At 37.3% G+C, this 22265-nt stretch overlaps 2 protein-coding genes across 2 annotated transcripts; both read left to right on the top strand.

Annotated features, from left to right (window-relative positions):
* The first annotated feature begins 731 nt into the window (after positions 1-731).
* Positions 732-11869, top strand: LOC122025713. The gene is made up of 2 exons (XM_042584563.1): positions 732-1268; positions 11515-11869. Exons 1-2 carry the CDS (start codon positions 939-941, stop codon positions 11623-11625), a joined length of 441 nt encoding a protein of 146 aa, XP_042440497.1. The 5' UTR covers positions 732-938; the 3' UTR covers positions 11626-11869.
* A 1612-nt stretch (positions 11870-13481) lies between these two features.
* LOC122024555 (secretory carrier-associated membrane protein 3-like) lies at positions 13482-20179 on the top strand. Its single transcript, XM_042583212.1, has 12 exons — positions 13482-13743; positions 15813-15932; positions 16211-16273; positions 17384-17417; positions 17512-17634; positions 18132-18194; positions 18304-18397; positions 18697-18742; positions 18839-18906; positions 18982-19030; positions 19515-19580; positions 19854-20179. The coding sequence occupies exons 1-12, from the start codon at positions 13684-13686 to the stop codon at positions 19938-19940; spliced, it is 873 nt and encodes a 290-aa protein (XP_042439146.1). The 5' UTR covers positions 13482-13683; the 3' UTR covers positions 19941-20179.
* Positions 20180-22265: the final 2086 nt, after the last annotated feature.

The following is a 22265-nucleotide window of genomic DNA, read 5'->3' as shown; positions in this document are numbered from 1 at the left end:
AAAAATATTATAATTTTCTTTAAATATATAATTTAATTTTTAATAAATATTTAAATTTATAATTTATATTTATTAAATTTATTTAGATTTGATAAAAATTTAAATAAAATCATGAGTCATAAATATATTTATTAAATAAAATTTGAACTTGACTCATATTATAAACTAATAAACTTCAAACATTTAAGAATTTATTCAACCCAGTTCAATTACACCTTTACAAATTACAAATTGATAATAAATCTTATAATAAACTAATAGGACCGAATTACTATCATAAAAATCAGAGTTTGAATCTAGGTCATTTTCAAACTGACCAACGACAGTTTTTTAGATGGTCTAAATGAAACCGCTGGAATGATGAAATGGACGAATTGACTGAGCGCTGAATGAGCTTTCACTTTTTTTTACCTTAATTATCCATTAATTTCGCCCTCTTCCACCTCGCCGGCCGCTCCAGCCTCTTTCCTTTCCAGCTATCGGATCCTTCACGCTTCACTTCAACCCGCCTACAGTCAGCTTTTGTCCCTATCCATCTAGCACTCTATTCTCTGCCCCTCCCCTGTCTGTCACGCCTACTCTCGACGAAATACCTAAAACACCCTCCCCCTATCACTGTCACACCTTGGCATGTCAATGGCATTGTCGGAGTTAAAGAGAAAGTTAAGGGTAGTAAAGCGAAAGCAGCACTGTGCTGGATGACAGAGGGCCCTTCGGCTCGCTGCGCGCCTCAGTCGAGGGACCGCGGCGGTCGCAGGTCGATCGTCTCTCAGGCTTCAAAAGTCGCTCCGCACACTCACTCTCTCTCCTCCTTTTGCCTCTCGCACGGGAGGCAGCAGCGAAGCGAAGCGAAGCTAGATCGAGGGGTGATGCGCACGGGGAGGTTATTTTGAGCTGGAAGGGAGAGGAATGGGGAAGCTAGGTTGCTGCTGAGGGATATGTTATGCGAGGGCGATGGAGCGGATCGGGGGCCGGCGATGGCGCCGCTGAGGGCGGCGACGGCAGCGGAAGCAGTGAGAGAGGAGGTTAGATGGCGGCATTTTGACAACTCAGTGAACGCCATCTCGTTTGGGTTCGTGGCCACCGCCGTTCTCATCTCCATGTTCCTCGTCATGGCCATCTTCGAGCGCTTTCTGCGCTCGAGGTCGCCGCTCGCGGAAGATGGCAGGGGAGGCGGCGGCGACGCCGACTTTTGGGAGGCGGATGGGGTCGTCGCCGGATCCGGAGGTGCATGCCAGCAAGACGGAGCACTCGTCCCATCCCCTAAGGTATTTACCGATCGCTACTCTCTTTGTTTTCTTCCTGTCCAAAGCTGTCATGAAGCCTAATCTCTGCTTCGGAATGTCTTCTTGTCCTTTCTTGATTTGTTCCCCTCTCATCAACAGTAATTTGAAACAACAAAACTAAGGCAAAATGTTCTTCCACTACTTCTAAATTCTACTTTTAACGTGTAATTGCTGAACAGTACAGTCGACAACATCATTTAAGATCCTTTTGCTTCTTGCATTTTTTTTTCTCTTCTTTTGGTCCGATCACCGATGACTTTGGAAAATGCTTGAATAGGAGATATGTTTATTGTCCTATCCTTATTCTCAACAGATAGCTGACAATTTTTATGTACAACAATAAATCCATTAAGGAAGATCCTTGTTTGAAGGACAACATGAATTCTACGTTCTGTGCTGTTTTTCATATCAGATGCAATTAAGAGAGGTTTTGCACTAGTCAAGGACAAGACAGTGAACGCCATTTTGGCATTTCCAAACAAAGAGGAAATCATCTTTAGAAAATGAAATGACCTCCAGTAGGGTCCAAAGTTCACTAACAAATAATGTTTGGAGTCTCCATCCTAAACTAATCATTCCATGGCTGAGGCATATGCATGGTTCGATACAACATGGTTCTACTAAAATCTATACATCAATTTTATGATTGCTATATTTATTATTTAACTTATGGACAAATAATTATTTTATACATTGGTGATACATATCGGAGTCCATCAACGCAGGAAAAGGAATGGGGTTATTATGTAGGGAATTTGCATAGTGGGAAAATATTTCCTACCACTATGTTACTCCCCATGCTTTGTGCCCAGTGAATCTTGCCTACTATGATCGTGCCGTTCTGTTTCTTTTAGTTGTTTTGCCTAATGCATTATGTCATATCTTCCTAAGGTACGGTTTGTTATGATCTGATATTGGAACGATGACGGTGATCTTTGGAGGTATAGGATAACTCCATTTTGTTGTCCCTTTTAGCACACGTGTTGGTGGTCCTAGATGCCATTCTCAAAAGAGTAATTCAATCACTTCAAATACATATTTATAAACTAAATCATCATTCTGAATATCTTTGCAATTGCTACCTTTTAAATTGAAAGTTAAATGTGCTAGCCAACTTCCAATTTGGTTGATTTTATCAGTCAATTACTGATGGTTGATAAGAAGTCTAATACAGTACTGAAGGTGTCCATTTCCATTTTTGTACAGTAATATTGTCATTGATTAAGTTCAGGCCTTAAGATTAGATATATCGTTATTAATATTATTGCTGCTTAAACTTGTTATAACAGAAGTGTTAATAAACATTTTCTAATGTTTCGGGGCTTGGATCATAGAAGTTTAATTGATAAGCCTACTGAGGCGGGTGCATCCAGTATGATATTATTCATGTTTTCATGTCCATTAATTCAGTTGGAAATGATCCCTAAGTATAGAAATTGTCTCTATAGAATAGCTATCACTATATACCGGTTGATACGGGTTGTGATGAGTGAGGCTTTAGGTGAAGTGAGAGCTAAAGTTAAGAGGATGGGTTGATGCCCGAACTTGATCGAGCATGAGTTTCCCGGCATAGGACCGGACGGGAAGAATCGGCCGGGCCTAGAGATGCTTAGCCTTAGTTAGGATATAACATATGATCGGCTGGGCAAAGACCGACCGAGCGAAATACTTTCTGTGTGCACTCGACCGGCAAGGTTGACCGAGCGAGCATAAGAGCGCTTAGCACTATACAAGGTTCTTAACATATGATTAGCTGAGCGAAGGCTGATCGAGCGAAATACTTTCTGTATGTCCTTGACCGAGCAAGGTCGACTGAGCGAGTATAAAAACACTTAGTACCATACAGAGTTCTTAATATATGATTAGCCGAGTGAAAGCCAATCGAGAGAAATACTTTTTGTGTGTGCTCGACCGGGCAAAGTCAACTGAGTGAGCATAAAAGCCCTTAGCACCATACAGGGTTCTTATTTCTTAACATATGATTAGTCGAGCGAAGGTTGACCAAGTGAAAGACTCTCTGTGTACGCTCGATTGGGTAAAGCCGACCGAGCGAAATACTCTCTGTGTGCGCTCGATCAGCCAAGGTCCGAGCGAGCATAAGAGTGCTTAGCACTATACAGGTTCTTAACATATGATTAGCTGAGCGAAGGTTGATCGAGCGAAATACTTTCTGTATGCCCTCGATTGGGCAAGGTTGATCGAGCGACTATAAAAGTACTTAGTACCATACAGGGTTCTTAATATATGATTAGCCGAGTGAAAGGCAATCGAGCGAAATACTTTCTGTGTGCGCTCGATCGGGCAAAGTCAACTGAGTGAGCATAAAAGCACTTAGCACCATACAGAATTCTTAACTTATGATTAGCCAAGCAAAGGTTGACCGAGTGAAAGACTCTCTGTGTACGCTCGATTGGGTAAAGCCGTTCGAGTGAAATACTCTCTGTGTGCGCTCGATCGACCAAGGTCCAAGTGAGTTTTAAGATACATTCAATTGAAGGTACTCTTAATACACGATCGACTTTATGACCGACCTAGATACATTCAACAAAAGATACTCTTAATGCACGACCGATTTTATGACTGACTGAGATATATTCAATAGAAGATACTCTTAATGCACGACCAGCTTTATGATCGACCGAGATACATTCAACAGAAGATACTCTAAATGTACGACTGGCTTTATGACCGGCTAAGATATATTCAATAGAAGATACTCTTAATGCATGACCAACTTCATGTTCGGCTGGGATACATTCAATAGAAGGGGACATTCTCAAAATACGATGGGTTTAATGATCGACCGATATACATCTAAATAGACAAGCAGTTGATAACTTTATGATAGCCTGGCAAACTTGTCGGGAAATATTCTCTTGAAGCTTCTTCGTTCTTTAAGTGATTACAACGATATACTCTTTTGCATATGTCATCATATCAAGGATTCAAATCATAAACGACAAAGAGAGTACATCTGTGGTAGAAAAAAAATTTCTCAGAGGATTATTGTACGAAGTCCAACTTGTATTTTTCTCATCTTCTAACAAACTCTAACAGACCGGAGACCACCTCACGATCGCGGAGGTTATGTGAGGTGATATAAAAAGGAAAATTCTCTTTGCTGGCAAGGTACGCGAACACAAACACTTGCATCTGAAACTAGTCTTCCTGGCATTTTTCGTTACTATTCTTCTTCCACATTTGAGCAAGGAACTGACTTGAGCATCGAAGGGGCTAGCCAGGAATTCCCACCCTGGTCTTAGTTCACTAACGCTTTGTTTGATTGTTTGAGTGTGTGCAGTATCATCGGGGGGTTCCTTCAGATCTTGAAAAGCTTACTGTTTCTCAGTCACCGGAGCCAGTGCCCAATCTCATCGCGTTCAGACAGGATCAAATTTAGCACCGTTTGTGGGAACATTCGCCTGAATCTGAAGCTTTGCGATGGAAGAGGCTGGAAAACTCAATTCCGTAAACTTAATGCAAGAAGATCGGGAGATACTCATCAATGCCAGAGCGCAAAAATTGCTTCAACAACAACAACAAACTAATACTGGTGGCATGCTACCACCACTAAATTCGGAAGTATCAAGCAACGCTCTTCAGAGGGAGAGGGGGGGCGGGGTACAAGAGGAGGGTCTTACTCGCTTGCTCCCTGCGCCTCTCTCACCAAATCAGCGTCTTAGAGCATTTTTTTTCGTACACCCTTAGAACAGATGGGCCAAGGAATAATCCCTCAAGAGTCCTCTAGAGAAGTGCTCGTACGAGATCGATATAGAGGAAAAGCTGTAGCTAGTGATAATTCTCCTGAGCGAATTGTCACTCCGTTCTCTCAAAGGGTATTGGATGATCCCTTACCCAAGCGATATCAGAACTTGAATATTGGAGAATACTTGGGAACGACTGATCCAGAAGATCATCTCTTCAAGTTTGAGCACGCTACTCTTCTTCAACAATTAACGGACGGTGTAAAATGTTGAATGTTCCTCAACATCTTTGGCGGAGCAGCTCAACGATGGTTCAAACGATTGTCAGACAATTCCATTCACCGATTCAAGGATTTTCGCAAAGTATTTTTCCACTACTTTTCTAGTAATCGACGATATCATAAAACTCCTTAGAGCCTCTTCTCACTCAAATAGGGGCCCAAGGAGTCCATTCAAGCCTACATCAAAAGGTTCAATCAGGTGGTTATGAATGTTCCTACTGCTACCACAGAGGTTTTGGTTAATGTTTTTTCCAATGGGCTTAATGATAATGACTTTTTCAAGATTTGGTTAGAAAGCCTCCAGTCAACTTTGGTCTACTAATTGAAAGAGCAACTGAATTTATTAATGCGGAAGAGACCCATTCTACTCGAAAGAAGGCTATCACACCTATTCTTGCCCTCGAGTGCCCTATAGCACCTGCTCCTCCGCCTAGAGGACCTCGGGCGGGTCCCCAACATCGTCATCCTGAGCCAAGGCTTCAAGCAGTACAATATGTGGGAGTTCCTCGAGAAATCCCAAAAAATGGTGCACGTATCATCAATCAACTACTCATAGCACGGAGGAGTGTTGCACTCTTGAAATCAGAGAGAGGGTAATCTCAGATATCGTCGGCATTCCCCAACCCCAAACCACCAATTGTATCGAAGATAAAATAACTCGCTCAAGATTGAATATTGGGTGACCGAGCCACAACCGTGAACTTTACAAATCTTGGTCGAGCAAGACTAAGGGCCCGCTTGGGCACAATTAGAGCAATCATCAGCCCGACAAGAGAAAAATCGCAATAATATCCTCTGGGGTAATATTCATATGCTAGCTGGGGGATCCACTGATGATGACTCCAACCGAGCAAAGCAGTCACATGCTCGGCGTTTGGTCATCCACGAGGTCGGATGCAGTGCTGAACGAGCAGCCGGACTAGAGATAAGCTTTGGATCCAGAGATCTAGAGTAGGTAGAAGTACTCCATGATGATACATTGATAATTAAGGCTGTGATAGTCAATTATAATATCTCTCGTACTTTCATTGGTACAGGTAGTTCTGTTAACATCATTTTCAAACTAGCTTTTGATCAGTTGTAGATTGACCCGAGCGAGCTCCAGCCTATGTCAACTCCTTTGTATGGATTTACGGGGAATGAAGTTTAACCGCTTGGCCAACTCAAATTGGCTATATTTCTTGGAGAAGAGCCTCTGATTAGGACACGCTGATTGATTGTTATGGTTGTGAATGCACCCTCTGCATATAACATCATTTTTGGTTGATCGACCTTGAATGAATTCCGGATGGTCGTTTCAACTTTCTACCAGAAGATAAAATTCTCCGTAGATGATCAAGTAGGGAAAGTTAAAGGTGATCAACTCATAGCTTGCAAATGTTATGTGGAGGTAATAAAAACAGAGGCTACTGCCGCTCGAAATATTCAGAGGATAGAAGTCAATATCATTCAAGAGAAGCTGCCTGTCTAATGTATGAAGAGAAGGAGGAAGTACAAATTCAGGCTGGCCGATCGGAAGCAATCATGCACATAGCTGCCGACCTAAATCCTAACATTAAGGCTGAGCTGGTGAATTGCTTGATGAGCAACAGTGATGTGTTTGCTTGGACGCCCAAAAAAGTGATAGGTGTGTCTCTTGCGGTCATGGAGCATGTATTGCATGTCTACCCCGATGCCCGTCCGGTCAAGCAAAAGAAGAAGGATTTTGGGGCCGACCAGGACAAAATCATTAAAGAAGAAATAGAGAAGCTTTTAGAGGCAGGATGCATCCGAGAAGTGCAATTCCCAAGCTGGTTGGCTAACGTTGATCTAGTTTCTAAACCTGAAAACAAATGGAGAGTGTGTATTGACTTAGGGATTTCAACAAATCTTTCCCAAAAGATTATTATCCATTACCTCGAGTAGATCAAGTGGTAAATTCTTCTACTAGTTGTGAATTCATATCTATGCTAGATGCTTATCAAGGATACCATCAAGTTCCTCTCGCCAAGGACGATCAAGAAAAGCTTAGCTTCATAACTGTTGAATACACTTATTGTTATAATGTTGTATCTTTTGAACTAAAGAATGCAGGAGTTACTTATCAAAGGCTTATGAAAAAAGTCTTTAAAAAGCAAATTGGGCGAAATGTGGAAGTTTATGTGGATGATATCTTTTTTAAATCCCTTCGAGTTGTAGATTTATGTGTAGACATAGAAGAAGCTTGCAGAATTTTAAGGCACTATGGGTTAAAGCTTAATCCCAACAAATGTTTGTTTGGAGCTAGAAGTGGAAAATTTCTGGGCTATATGGTAACTGAACGAGGAATAGAAGCTAATCCCAGTAAAGTCCGAGCGTTACAAGATATGGTCCCTCCACGAAATTTGAAGGAGGCACAAAGATTAATTGGCTGAATTACTGCCTTATCTCATTTCATTTCTCGATCGGTTGATCGGAGTCTTCCCTTCTTCAAATTATTGTGTCGAGCGATCAAATTCTAATGGGATGAGAACTGCAACAGGACATTTGAGGAGCTAAAAAATTATCTCTCTACTCTTCTTGTATTAGGTAAACCAATAGTGGGTGAAACTTTGTGGATTTACTTGTCAGTCAATGAACATATTGTTGGTTCAGTGTTAGTGAGGCAGGAGGAAAAAGAGCAACAATCTGTATATTTTTTAAATCATTTAATAAAAGGAGTAGTGCCGCTATACTATACCCGAGAAGTTGGTTTATGGATTGGTCTTGGCTGCTCGAAAGTTGTGTCCTTACTTTTTATTGCACTCAATTATAGTATTAACTAATAGTGCTTTGAGTTGAATACTTGTCAATATAGAAGTGTTCGGAAGGTTGATTAAATGGATGACTGAACTTAGCAAATATGATATACAGTATCAGCCTCGAACGACCATCAAAGCCCAAGCTTTAGCCGATTTCATAACAGAGGTGCAAGGTCTATAGACGGAAGAAACTTGGAAAATATATGTCGATGAGTCTTCTACTTGGTAGGGAAGTGGAATATGGATCCTTCTTATATCACCTAGGGAAGATCAGATGCATCTATCCGTCCGATTAAATTATGGAGTCACTAACAATGAAATAGAATATGAGACACTAATAGCAGGATTGCAAGTTGCGCGACACGTAGGATTTTAATCTATTCTGATTCTTAGTTAGCAGCACAATAATTATCTGGAAAATTTGAAATCAATAATGAAAGACTCAAGTTGTATGCAGAGGCATTTGACAAATTGAAGGAGGAATTTTTAGAAGTGCGCATACAGAAGACTCCTCATTCAGATAATCAAATAGCAGATGAATTAGCTAAATTGACCTCTGCCATAATTCTCTGGAGTTTGGACAGGCCTGTAGAACATACATTATTGGTGGCTTCTATTGAACAATAGGCTGATATGGAAATATAAGGTGATTGGAGGACACCGATCATTCTATTCTTGCAACATAGCGTTCTACCCACTGATGGAGAACAAGTGTGTATACTCAAGAAAAGAGTCAGCCGGTTTACTATGATTGGAGATTGTCATTATAAAAGAGCTTTCTCTTGTCCTTTATTTAAGTGTATAGGATCTGATGACATGCAGTATATCTTATACGAGGCACATCAAGGCTCTTGTGGTAATCATATGGGGGGTCGGTCTCTTGTCAGAAAAATATTATTAGCAGGATATTTTTGACCCACTTTGTAAATAGATGCTATGCAATTGGTGAGAACATGTTTATTTTGTTAGAAATATCAGAATATTTCTTATCACCCTACTGAGTTATTGAAAACTTCCATTGTATCCTGTCCTTTTGATCAATGAAGTATGGATATAGTAGGATCATTCTCTATTGCGCTTGCTCAGAGAAGATTTTTATTGGTAGCTGTAGATTATTTTTCAAAATGGATGGAAGTTGAACCATTGGCCAAGATTACTGAATAGGTGGTAATTAAGTTCTTATGACAACATATTATTTGCAGATTTAGTATTCCACATAAGTTGATTCTGATAATGGAAGATAATTTCAAAATAGAATAATTCGAGAATGATGTTTGGGATATGACATTACACAAGCTTACACCTCTGTGACATACCTATATAGAAATGGGCAAGCTGAGATAACCAACAAGAGAATTTTGAAAAGATTGCGCAATTCTCTAAGTATAATTGAAGAAAAAAGGAAAATGTAAAATAATAAACTAGATAAATAAGTATTGAATATTCATTAGTGAACTTGAGAAAATTCCCATAAGCATGACAAGTAAGTGAACAAAACTAGAACTTGAGTCTACTCAGTTGGTTACACCTCCTTCGACTAAACTTGAGGGAGAGGTTAGTGATACAGGTTATGATTAGCGAGCCTTTTAGGTAAAGTGGGAGCTAAAGTCAAAAGGATGGGTTGATGCTTGAACTTGATTGAGCATGAGTTTCCCTATATAGGACTGGATGGGAGGAATCGACCGGGCCCAGAGATGCTTAGTATTAGTTAGGATATAACAAATGATCAGCTGGGTAAAGGTCGACCCAGAGAAATACATTCTGTGTGCGCTCGACCGGGAAAGGTCGACCGAGTGAGCATAAAAGTGCTTAGCACCATATAGGGTTCTTAACATATGATTAGCTGAGCGAATGTCGACCGAGCGAAATACTTTCTGTGTGTGCTTGATAGGGCAAGGTCGACCGAGCGAGCATAAAAGCACTTAGTACCATATAGGGTTCTTAACATATGATTAGTTTAGCTAAGGCCGACTGAGCGAAATACTTTCTGTGTGCGCTCGACCGGACAAAGTCAACTGAGCGACTATAAAAGCACTTAGCACCATACAAGGTTCTTAATATATGATTAGCCGAACGAAGGCTGACAAAGCGAAAGACTTTTTGTGTACCCTCGATTGGGTAAAGCCTACCGAGCGAAATACTCTATGTGCGCTTGATTGACCAAGGTCCGTGCGAATTTTAAGATACATTTAACAGAAGGTATTCTTAATACATGACCGACTTTATGACCGACCTAGATTCATTCAACAGAAGATATTCTTAATGTACGACTGACTTTATGACCGACCGAGATATATTCAATAGAAGATACTCTTAATGCACGACCAACTTTATGACCGGTTGAGATACATTCAACAGAAGATACTTTTAATGCACGACCGGTTTTATGACCGGTCGAGATATATTCAATAGAAGATACTCTTGATGCACGACCAACTTCATGATTGGCCGAGATACATTCAATAGAAGGGGGCATTCTCAAAATATGACAGACTTAATGATCGACCGATATATATCTAAATAGACAAATAGTCGATAACTTTATGACAATCTGGCAAACCTATCAGGAAATATTCTCTCGAAACTTCTTCTTTCTTTAAGCGGTTATAACGATATACTCTTTTGCATGTGTTATCATATCAAGGATTCAAGTCATAAACGACAAAGATGGTACATCTGAGGTAAAAAAAGATTTCTCGAAGGATTATTGTACGAAATCCAGGTTGTATTTTTCTCATATTCTAATAAATTCTAACAGACCAGGGGCCACCTCATGATCGCAGAGGTTATGCGAGGTGGTATAAAAAGAGGAATCCTCTCCGTTGACAAGGTATACAAACACAAGCACCTGCATTTGAAACTAGACTTCCTGGCATTTTTCGTTGCTGTTTTTCTTCTTCCACATTTGAGCAAGGAATTGATTTGAGTGTCGGAGAGCCTAGCTAGGGATTCTCATCCCGGTCTTAGGTCACTAACGTTTTGTTGGATTGTCTGAATGTGTACATGATCATCAGAGAGTTCCTTTAGATCTTGAAAAGCTTGTCGTTTCTTAGTCGTCGGAGCTAGCGCATCATCTCATCGTCTTAAGACAGGATCAAATAAATAATGCCGGATTGCTCACTTCACAAGTGGATTCCTTTTTTATTCTTTTTGAGGCAGTTTGTTTTCCGTTGTGTTGCGTCCGAGTCACATGGGTGGTTTGATTTTCAGTTATGGTCTCCCATTTTTTTACCTTAATATTTCACTTGCTAATTCTCAATTCTTTACACCATAAAACTTGCCAAGCAAAAAAAAAAAAACGATGTTATTCATCTCCTGCTCAACAATGTTACAAAAATAGTGGCATCTAGTGTTTGTTTGTTCACAAATTGCAAATTGTCGTATCAAACTCTATATAGAACGCATTTGCTTGGAAATTTTCACATTGTAGGAACTGAGATGTCGACCTGTAACTTCAATATGTGAAACTTCTCCATATTTTCAGATTTCAATGTATTCAAAGGAGGTATCTGTGCTGATGCCTGGCCATAGCACACCAACTTTCATCGCGTATCCTGCTCCTGCTCCCTGCCCACCTTCTCACGAGCATTGCTAGTTCACCGAAAACCAGAGTCCGCCAAGTCCCCAGAATCCAGCGAACACGAGTTCCACTTAGCAAATCTGAACTCTCTTGTGCCTGGGAGCCACCTTGACTATTTGGTAATGTCACACATTGTGTATAGGTCTCTTTATGAACTTCAAAGAAGCATGCTGCTGCCCCTGTTGCTCTCACGGCAGTAGAGAGGTTGCTTTCTCAAGTATTGACCTTATGTTTGAATCATTTCGAGATGCCTTTCCAAGCTTTGGTCCAGCTTGATATCTCACAGATACAACGTAGCACGTGAATGATGGCAGGCTCACGCATTCTTCAATTAAGAGATGGACGGTGCCATGTACGCGGGGGGCGAACGTAGTCGTTCTGCCACCATGGACGGTGCCATGTATATTGGCATGGCCTTCTTGTCAGGCATTGACTTGTCCTCTCCTGGGAGTCGTCGAGTTAACTTCCCTCCCTGAACGTCGTTTTAGTTAGGACTTGGGTTCAACTGCAAGCAGCCTCAAATTTATTCTAAAATTTCAAAGGAATATGAAGATTATGACAATATTAAAAAAAATTGAAAATTTTATAATGGGGGAAATTTCAGCCCACGATCGAACGCTCCACTTTCTTGTCCATAATCGAAAGAATTTTTTTAATGTAAATATATTGTATATAGTATTTTTGACCTGATTAAATTAAAAAAATATATATTAACACCTTTGATAATTATAGTAATTAAAAAAATTTCATTGTAGCTCCTATGATACTATTAAAATAAAAATATTTTAAAATAAAAAAATATGACGTCTTTTGATTTTTTTACGTCCTTTCGAGAATTTAGTAATTAAGAGTGTTTTTTCAATGTTTCTTAAAATTTAAAGTTTTTTTAAAAGAATTTACGCTAAGTGAGGCACACAATTCTATACAGGGGTATAATCGAGTCGAGCAGAACTCTTGGATGTTTGAGTTTGACTCGTTTATAATCGAATCGAACTCGAGCTTTATTTAACGAATATATTCATGGCTCACGAGCTTATTCGAACTTTTATCGAGCCTAAACGAGCTTAATAAATATAAATTATAAATTTAAATATTCATTAAAAATTAAATTATATATTTTAAAAAAATTATAATATTCTTGTTAAAATTTATATTTTTTATTTTAATAAATAAATTTAATATATTTGTCTAAGTAGAGTGTAAAATCTATAAATTCAATATCAAAACTATTATTTTTTTATTTAAAAGTTGATTCATGTGTTTAACGAACATATTCACGAGCTAACGAGCCGAATATTGTGAAGCTTGAGCTTGATTTGTTTATCTTAACGAGTCTCATTAATCGAGCTCAAACGAGTTTTTATCGAATCGAGTTTCGAATAACTCACAAGCGGCTTGACTCATTTACACTCCTAATTCCATGTAGAGATGATCCTTTTCTTCGAACTGAAGGATTTGATATTCGACTCCGAAGGGCACGAAGGAATTATATATTTTTTTGATGTTATATATATATAAACTTTATTTTCTTAACTCTGGTATTTTTTTTAATATTAGAAGTAGATTATTTAGATATTTAATTTATTTTTTAATATAATATTAATTTTAACATGAATGATGATAGTTAAATTAAAAGAAGAAAAATATTAATATAGAAATATAGTTTTTTAATATATATGAATGTGAGCATGAATATCTCATACACAATAAATATGAAGATAAAAAAATATAAAATTCAATTCAAATTGAACCCATTACCCCCCTCTAAATCTATCCCACACAACTTGCCACCATAAAATATCATGAATCGGGATATTTTTAGTAGACATGAGTAGATTTGCTATTCCAGTAATTAATTAGATTAAGGCCACCAAATTGAGTAAGAAAACGGCAATTACCCTCCTCTTTCTTTCAATTAGAACGGCGTTCTTGCAATTACAAAACCAGATCCAACTCACGGTTTCAATTCCAAACCCTCTTCCCCTCCCCTCCCATCTTCTTTCGAGATCTCCATCCTTCTCCACTTCATCTGCTTCTCTTCTCCGGATCCGGCAGAAGAGTTCCCTTAAGCGCATGGCGAGGCGTTATGATAGCAATCCCTTCGAAGAGGAGGAGGAGGTTAACCCTTTCTCGGTGAGTCGAGTTCGCAGTCGATCTTGCCGCATTGCTCTCTCTTGACGAGTTTGTCGTTCGTGATTCCTACTTTTTTTTTTGAATTTCTTATCCCTCATACAGTGAATCTCTAATTCTACGAAGCGAAATGCATTATGAACAATTTGATTGATTTTAATTTGCCGACTCCGATTCGGAGAATGTAGTTGTTTGGTAGACGTGCTCGCGTCTTTTACTTTCGATCTGGTTCTCATCCTTTTTTTTTACCTTTGTTTGAAATTAAACTTATGGGAACGTGGTCAAGTTTTCGAGATATTAGGTTTTAGAAACCTTCTGCTGCAGCTGTCGACTATATTTTAATTGGTTTCTGGAAGATTAGGACCTTGTAGATGTTGCTGGTTAATAGCTGCCATTCCAATTATATAAATTGAATCATTATAAACCTTTATTTATTAGCTTTAACCTTTAACAACCGATATGCAGTGATTAGTCAACATCAAAATGCATGATCTATTAGGCATACAATGTAGAGCCTAGAAATGCTTCAGTTATACATTTCCAGACTTTTGGTTTGCAGGATTTTGCCTTGAACAATATATCCTGATTAGCCAGAGTTGAAAGGGATAAATATTGTGTTGTTGTTCAAAAAAGAATTGTTACATCATATTTATATGTATGCTAAACCATAATACTCTAACTTGATATGTGAGCTATGCCGGACTTGTTATGTAGGTCATGCTTAGCGCGGATCTTTGTGCATGACACACACTTAGTATGGGTCATGTCAAGCACTTCACATGTGCCAACTGTGCTTCACCTAGCATGAGCCTATGCCTCTGGATGTGTCATGCAGGGTCTTTAGCAACTCTACTCATTTAGCACATCTATTTGCAATATGATTGATGGGTGATGAGAGATCATACTGTTGTGATATGATTGATAGGTTGAGGTTAGCACCCTCTGTGATACAAAGTTGCAAGGATAAAGATCATATTATTATTGACTAGATAACTATTACACCATATATGTAGGACTTGATCATTATACCCTATAATTAAATGCTCAATTTGGGACTAAACCTATTCAGGGCATGTTTAAAAAATCTAGTAATTCTTAAAAGTATTTCTAATAATTCAAAAACTCTTCTTTTTTCTTTTTTTTTTTTTTTTTTTTGGAAAGACTCTTCAACATGATTTTGTTCTTTGACAATTTGTCATTGATGTAAATTATACACTGCTAAATGCATGTGGTCATAGTCACTATAGCTGATAGAATGTTCTTCATTTCTGAGATTATTGTTGTCTTTTAGACTCAATAAATTTCCTGCTGAAAGGGACATTAAATGCATGAGTGTTAGAAAGGAACACAGCAGAATAGAAGAGCTACAAAAATAGAGAAATCAAAGTGAACATTCGAAACTTAAAGAGTACTTAGTTTAATGAAAATTGACAGGTCAATACTCATAGCCAAAGGAGACTCAATTATACAACACTACCAAAAGTAAGCAGCACAAACTGACAGTGAAACCTTACAAGTTCCAGTTCAAGGAACATGTCCACCTCTCACATCTCACATGGATTAAACTATAGATTCTCATCCTTGGCCAAGTTCTTTCTTTGTAGGCTAGAGTGAACCAAAGGGAAAAAGGGTAGAAACTTGAGAGGGAAGAAAAATTTAACAAAATCAAAACTTAACAGATTGTTGAATTATTGGTAGATCATTGACTTTGATAATATTCTGATTTGGTTTCACAAAAGTTCTCAAAAAGGTTCTTTGAGTTTACCAATTTAAAGTGAAGCCTGAACAGTAGATATTTGTCTGTGTTTCACCTTATTAGCCACTGAGTTACCATAGCTTACATAATATAGTAATTTATTGGAGGCCCATTCTACTTCATTAGAAATATTATCAAACTATCCTTCATAGTCTATTTAGATAGTTTAATTATTTGAATGTCGGTGAAGAAGCTATCTTCTCAATTAAATGAACTTACTTCTGTTTGCATCTTCTTTTTTTTTTTCAATGTTTTTGCTAGAAATTTCTTATTTTCAAGCTATTCTAATCCACCAATTTATTTTCCAACTCTTCAGAACTCAGCAAGTGTTCCTCCGGCATTAAACACGAGGCTATCACCTCTTCCTCCAGAACCTGCTGATTTCTACAATGACCGCCTTGGTGCAACAATAGATATTCCCATGGATACAACAAAGGTGGACATAAATCCATGGTTACTTGTTGCGTTTATTTGTAAGGGATAGGATATCATGTTTGTAGCTGTAGGCTTCTTAACATTTAAAATTTTAAGTAAACTCGCCTGTGTGTTGCAAAAGAGTTACTTCATCCATACTTTTATGTTGAATTGTAAAAAAATTGTTTTCTAATGATTGCATCTTTGTTGGCATCATAACATCTATTGGTTATGACAGTGTTGGAATCTGTAGGATATTATCTATTTATGTAATTCTCATGTTTTCATCTGTCCATGTAGGATCTCAAGAAAAAGGAGAAGGAACTACAGGCCAAGGAAGCCGAGCTCGATAAGAGGGAAAAGGTATGTCTTTGACCTAAATGACGATGCCTACTACCTTGCATTAAAAATGTCCAGCAAACTTAGTTTGACCTCTTCCAGTGCTTTCTCTTCAAAGTAAAGGTTATCCTTTTTTTCTTTCTTTCTTTTAATATATACTTTTATGTTGCCACACTATTTTGTGATGGATGCGGTTCTATTTTCACTAACATTGTTGATAGCTATAATTTTGGATCATATGCTATTTCTTAAATATTAAGTCTACAATTTTTGCCTTTCCTTATAACTTAACCTTTTGATATCTGGGTAAAAGCTTTTTTGGGGTCTGAAAGCAGACCTGTCGGTCTGAATATTATTGCTTAACTTTTGGAAATGATAGACTTTTTATCCACTCCCTATTTACTTCTGTAAATGAGTTGGAGGATAGAGGCATATGTTGCATCATGAATACACTATTAGTTTTTTTTTCTTTGGACTTCTTTGCTTAACCCATCCGTCTCATGATTCTGTCTTGGGAGGAGTTCACATTCAACTGTCCACTCCCTCAATAGCCGGTCTCTAACTTTCTTTGCAGTTTTTACACAAATCAGATGAATGTTCTCATACTTCTCCATGCTTCTGCTAGCCACCCTGCTATCAGTATATACTTTCAAATGTTGGCCACCTATTTCCCACGTGGTTTCCATCCCTTCGCTTATACTCACCAGCTCTGTGTCTTATATTGCACTAAATCGTAAATCTTAACATAAAATCAAGCATGGTCATACTCATAAGTTCAATGGTTACTTTTCCCTATTTGTTTTCATATCATTTCTTTAATCACTAGTCATGAGTTTGTGCACAAGCTTGTCTAGTTTTCACTAGGACTTGATGCACTTCATAACAAGTTCAGACCGCCTTGACTGTGAAAGTGTAGCTAAACTATAAGTCTAAATCTTAAGCTCTTTCCCAACAACTTAAGCTTATGGGATAAGGAGTCACCCAGTCAAATTTTACATTAGTTGTTCTTATTAGTTGTAGAGACTAATGATGTAAAAGACTCTAGACTATGCTTGGAATATCTTTCATTGAACTACCAGTTTTCTATCATATTTTCTATAACTGTCTTTGTAAGCTGCTCTTTCTTCCTTCTAGGATCTTAAACGTAGAGAAGATGCTGCAGCACGAGGTGACACTTTCGTAGTCTCATCTTTTGATTGCTTGGTTTACTTTAGTTAATTACCACATCTTTATGAAGATGAGGAAGTCTTCTTCATTTGCAGCTGGTATTGTAATAGAGGAACAAAATTGGCCACCTTTCTTTCCAATTATTCATCATGATATTGCAAATGAGATACCAATCCACTTACAAAGATTGCAGTACTTTGCGTTCGCATCGCTGTTAGGTATGTTTTGATATATGCTCTCTGACTGTTCAATGTTACTTTAATAATGAAAGAATTTGTACTGCAAAACTATGATCATGCAACAATAATCTAGATGTTTAGCATCACCATGTATTCCTTTATCTTGCTTTTTTTATGAGCTTTGATTCCTGGTCACAGAATTGTGCCCCAATAGAGTAATTGATTGATAAAGGATTCACATTTTAGCATGTCTATCATCAATTACCCAATACACGGTTATTTCATGTTTGTAGTGGTATGAGTGCTAATGTCTAGCATGCATCGATATTTATTGAAGGTGGCATGGGGAATGTATTCGTCAATTGACATAAATATGAAACTAAGGGAAATTTTAATTAATGTTTAGGATGCATTAGTGAAGGTGCTTCCTAAAAGAACCAAATCATTTTGATGGGTTGATCTTGTACAACTCAGTAGAATGCTTATTACTAATGCTTTGCAAAAATCTGGAACTCATCAGTATTTTTATCTTGCAGGATTAACTGTATGCCTGTTTTGGAATATTCTAGCAGTTACTGCAGCTTGGATTAAGGGAGAAGGTACTAATGAAGTTTGATTCCATCCCCCATTTGACATTACTGATTTATGTGTAGTAAATCACATTATAAGACAATGAAGCTGATATTGCTGCTTTTTTTTTTTGGTTAGGTGCCACAATCTGGTTCCTTTCCATCATCTACTTCATTTCAGGTGTACCAGGAGCTTATGTATTGTGGTATAAGCCTCTTTATCGTGCCATGAGGTATTATTATCCAGTCTTGTTTTTGAAATATTTTTCATATACCAATAGTTGTATTTACCTTTATGAATTATTCATATCTCATAACATATTCCATACCAAAATCACAATCTGCTAGCGACTTCAAAATTTTTGTTGATTTTGAGTAGGTTCATACTGGCCTGTTACTACCTGTGCTATGCTTTTGCGGCCTGGCCCATTGGGACATGGTCAATTACTACTTTCATTGTGGAATATGGTAGCATCTTATTTATTCTCAAAGTAAGAAACTTACATTGAAAACATTTTGACACTTGTAATAGGACGGAAAGTGCCTTGAACTTTGGATGGTTTTTTCTATTTTACCTGGTAAATTTTTTATTTGTCTACTTCAGCATTTTGTAGTATTACAGGTGAATATGGAGTCCCTTGTGACTCATCCAAGTTCAATTGTCTCTTCTGCAGCTTCATATTGGTTTTGTGATCTATGCTTCCGTGGCTCCTCCAATTATTTTCAAGGGAAAATCATTGACGTAAGTAATTCTAGAAAGCCCTTTTCCAATAAATCTCCTAATGTGATAATAGTCGTCTTCTCTTTGGTGTGGCAGAGGAATTTTGCCAGCGGTGGATATCATCAGTGAGCATGCCCTAGTTGGGGTATGTTCTGACTCATTTGGAAAATGCAATTACATAACTATATGCACTAAGAAAATTTACTAGAAGGCAGTATCAACATATAACTAAGAAGCACCTCGAACCTAGTGGTTCTTTGTCCCTGTAACAAGTTAGGCCAAACTATTGATAAACAAATGGGAATCACCCTCCCTCAGTGCTATTACTGCCAGTTTTGTCATGCCAAACAGAGATGAGCTGAACTACACTGCAACAATTACTTTCCTTAAGTTATACAGTAAGCTAGTTATCACTCACCAGCAAAGGCACAATGAGGAGATATGTGTCGTCTCTACTAATTTTCTGATTAAAACAAATCATTTGCTTTGCAGTTACTGTTAGAGAGGGACAGTAGGCTGTTATGCTTTGGCCTGCGAAAAATGAAAAACTTGTTCCATTAATGTTGAGAGCCGATTCTTTCTTTATTTCTAGCTTTGTCTGAACTGAATCTCTAACTCTTTGCTTGTAGATCTTTTATTTCATTGGATTTGGTATGTTCTGCCTTGAATCACTGCTCAGTGTCTGGGTTATTCAGGTTACCTTCCCTAACTCATTCTGTATCTGCTCCATATTTGTTTATTTCAACAGCATATATTCTGTTATTAGCTCACATAACATTTAGTATACGTCATGTGGAACTTCGCACACTAATAAAAAGTTCACGATATCGAGGTTATATTGCTGATTCCTGTTTCTTTCCAATAGATGAGATCTTTAGCTGAAAAAGATTTCCACTTTTTTAGTTTTTTTCCCCACGTATTTAACTGTCTTTTTAGTTAGAGATTCATTCATGTTATCATCTTTGCAGCAAGTGTACATGTACTTCCGAGGGAGTGGAAAAGAAGCAGAGATGAAGAAGGAGGTAGCACGGGGAGCTTTAAGAGCAGCGATATGATTTATTGCATCATTTCTTATCTGGATTGTGTGTAATATCAGGCAAATCAATCTTCTTTTTTTTTCAATGTTCATGCAAATTTGAGCTCTCGCTAGTCCCATGTGACTTGGGCCTTCTCTTTGAACCATATTTTCATATTTGTACACTGAAGCCATTGGAAACACTACTACAGTTTCTCATACTGAACAATACTTTTTCATAAAGTGAACTGAGATGCAACTAGCATCTTGTAGATTGTATCGAAGATAGAACTTGATGTTGCATTCACTTGAAGATCATTTTGTTCGATGGTAATCTGGGTCAGTTTAGATTCAATTAGCAGTGATCAAAGTTAATATCTGTATCAAAAACAGTAGTAAGTTATGGGTTATCTGTGAAGGCATTTAGTGCTGAAACTATATGTAGGCTAAACAAAGGCTGATCGAGTAAATTGAGCAAGTTGGATGGGCCAATCTAGCAAAAGGATATGGCTAGAGAAATTGGCAAAGTAGATCAAAATAGAGGAATAAAAGTGTACTAAATAGAGGAAATATTAGAAGTGTACTAAATAGACGAAATGATCAAATTGATTATATGAACTGGGGAGGCTAAGACTAAATGAACCAAGGTTCAACTTCTTTAGTTGTGAAGAAATTTTAATTTTTGACTTGGAATCATGTTAATATTTTGATGTATAAGGAAGAAGATAAAGGAAAAAAAATATAAAAAACAATTATATACTTGTAACTGTTTTCCATCTAAAATTATAAAATTCTATAAAAAAAATAATATTATCTAAATTCATGAAAACTTGTATTGTATAAGATATAAAGAGATATCCAATATCGACATCGACATGATATAATACTCATTGATATAGTTACACAAATATCGTATAAGCCACTATTCGTCGGCACATTATTAAATTTTGATAGTATCCACGAGGATACTTAGTTGATTAGAAGGTGACAATTTTATTATAATAGGACAAGAGTCAATTTTCAACGGAAGCATATCCTTAGAAAAAAAACTCTTTCATTCTCTAATCACTTGGCAGTTGACATTCCATAATTTATCTTTCTTTATATAATTTGAGGACAGATTGTAAAGGAGGATGAATATAATCACCTTTGCTCTAATTATTAAGTTTTCATAACTCATTCAAATGATACATTTTAACTGTACTGCCCAACACAGTAAGAGACTTAAAAAACAAAAAAAAACATTTTCATATCATAGTTCGTGATGAAGGAACTAGAATCCAGTGGTTTAATAGCTCTTTGATCTTGGTAAACTTCATGTTAATAAAGATTATTCCTTTGGTAACAATTACAAGGGCGGATCTAGAATTTTAAATTTAGGAGAGCCGCATGCTAAGTGACAAAAATAATTATCGTCAGAAATTTGTACACCCTTGAACAATCTCCGAATTCTCAATTTATCATTGAAATCGAGGTCAAAATTTACCTAGAAATCACCGTCCTAGGTTACCGTGGTTGACAAGACAACAATAACAAACAAGTTCAAATGTAGCTCCGACACGAAACAAGGGCCAACGACCCTTCTCAAGTTGCGATATTACTTCAAGATTTTGGTATCAAACTACCAACAGAAAATTTAGGTTGCGGACTTTTTAAATATGTAATCAATTTTGAATTCTGGCGATCGACGATGCTACAATTGACAATGAAAGCAACAATAATGATTTTGATGTGAATTGGGAGATGTCTAGCCATAGGAGAGAAAATGTCTATATCATAAATTAGAAAAGATTTTTATATAGTAATAAACTAATAATATTATTACTAATAATATTTGTATACAATTAATGATCAGTAGTTTCCTTTTGTTAAATTTTTTTTTTTTCCAACATAATTCCTATCAGGTAAATTAAATAACACCCAAGAGAAATATTTTTCTCTAAAATTATATAGCATATTTAATAGATATATCATCGATTATATTAAAATATATTAAAAAGGAAAATTAATTTCATCATCGTACTCCTTCACCATTCTAATTATATCTATATACTATATATATATCCTAGTATATATATAATATATATATATATATATATATAAGGAGGATTTACATGGAGACTTGGGGGGGCCGTGGCCCCCCCCAAGCCCCCTTGTAAATCCGCCACTGTTAACAAAGCACTTAAACCCATTGTAGATCCGTTACATTAATGACCCCCTTAGTACTGATTTTACGGATATGAAGAGAGGTACATACAGGTATATAAACGTCAGGTGTATAGTGGGATAAACCTCAGGTGGTCAGTTCTTGAAAATCGACCCCTGACCATTATGTTAGAGATGTCATGCACCTATCGCTTTACTA

The sequence above is a fragment of the Zingiber officinale genome, chromosome 9B (genome assembly GCF_018446385.1).
Source record: "Zingiber officinale cultivar Zhangliang chromosome 9B, Zo_v1.1, whole genome shotgun sequence".
Lineage (NCBI taxonomy): Eukaryota > Viridiplantae > Streptophyta > Magnoliopsida > Zingiberales > Zingiberaceae > Zingiber > Zingiber officinale.
The sequence above is the reverse complement of the archived record's forward strand: the minus strand, read 5'-3'. Positions and strand labels throughout refer to the sequence as shown.

Excerpts from the sequence above, each read along its gene's own strand:
- LOC122025713 (XM_042584563.1), top strand. The coding sequence starts at position 939 with ATGTTATGCGAGGGCGATGGAGCGGATCGGGGGCCGGCGATGGCGCCG. Across the intron at positions 1,269-11,514 it reads CACTCGTCCCATCCCCTAAG|ATTTCAATGTATTCAAAGGA; the intron begins GTATTTACCGAT and ends CCATATTTTCAG.
- LOC122024555 (XM_042583212.1), top strand. The coding sequence starts at position 13,684 with ATGGCGAGGCGTTATGATAGCAATCCCTTCGAAGAGGAGGAGGAGGTT. Across the intron at positions 18,743-18,838 it reads GGTTTTTTCTATTTTACCTG|CTTCATATTGGTTTTGTGAT; the intron begins GTAAATTTTTTA and ends TCTCTTCTGCAG. Across the intron at positions 19,031-19,514 it reads GTGAGCATGCCCTAGTTGGG|ATCTTTTATTTCATTGGATT; the intron begins GTATGTTCTGAC and ends CTTTGCTTGTAG.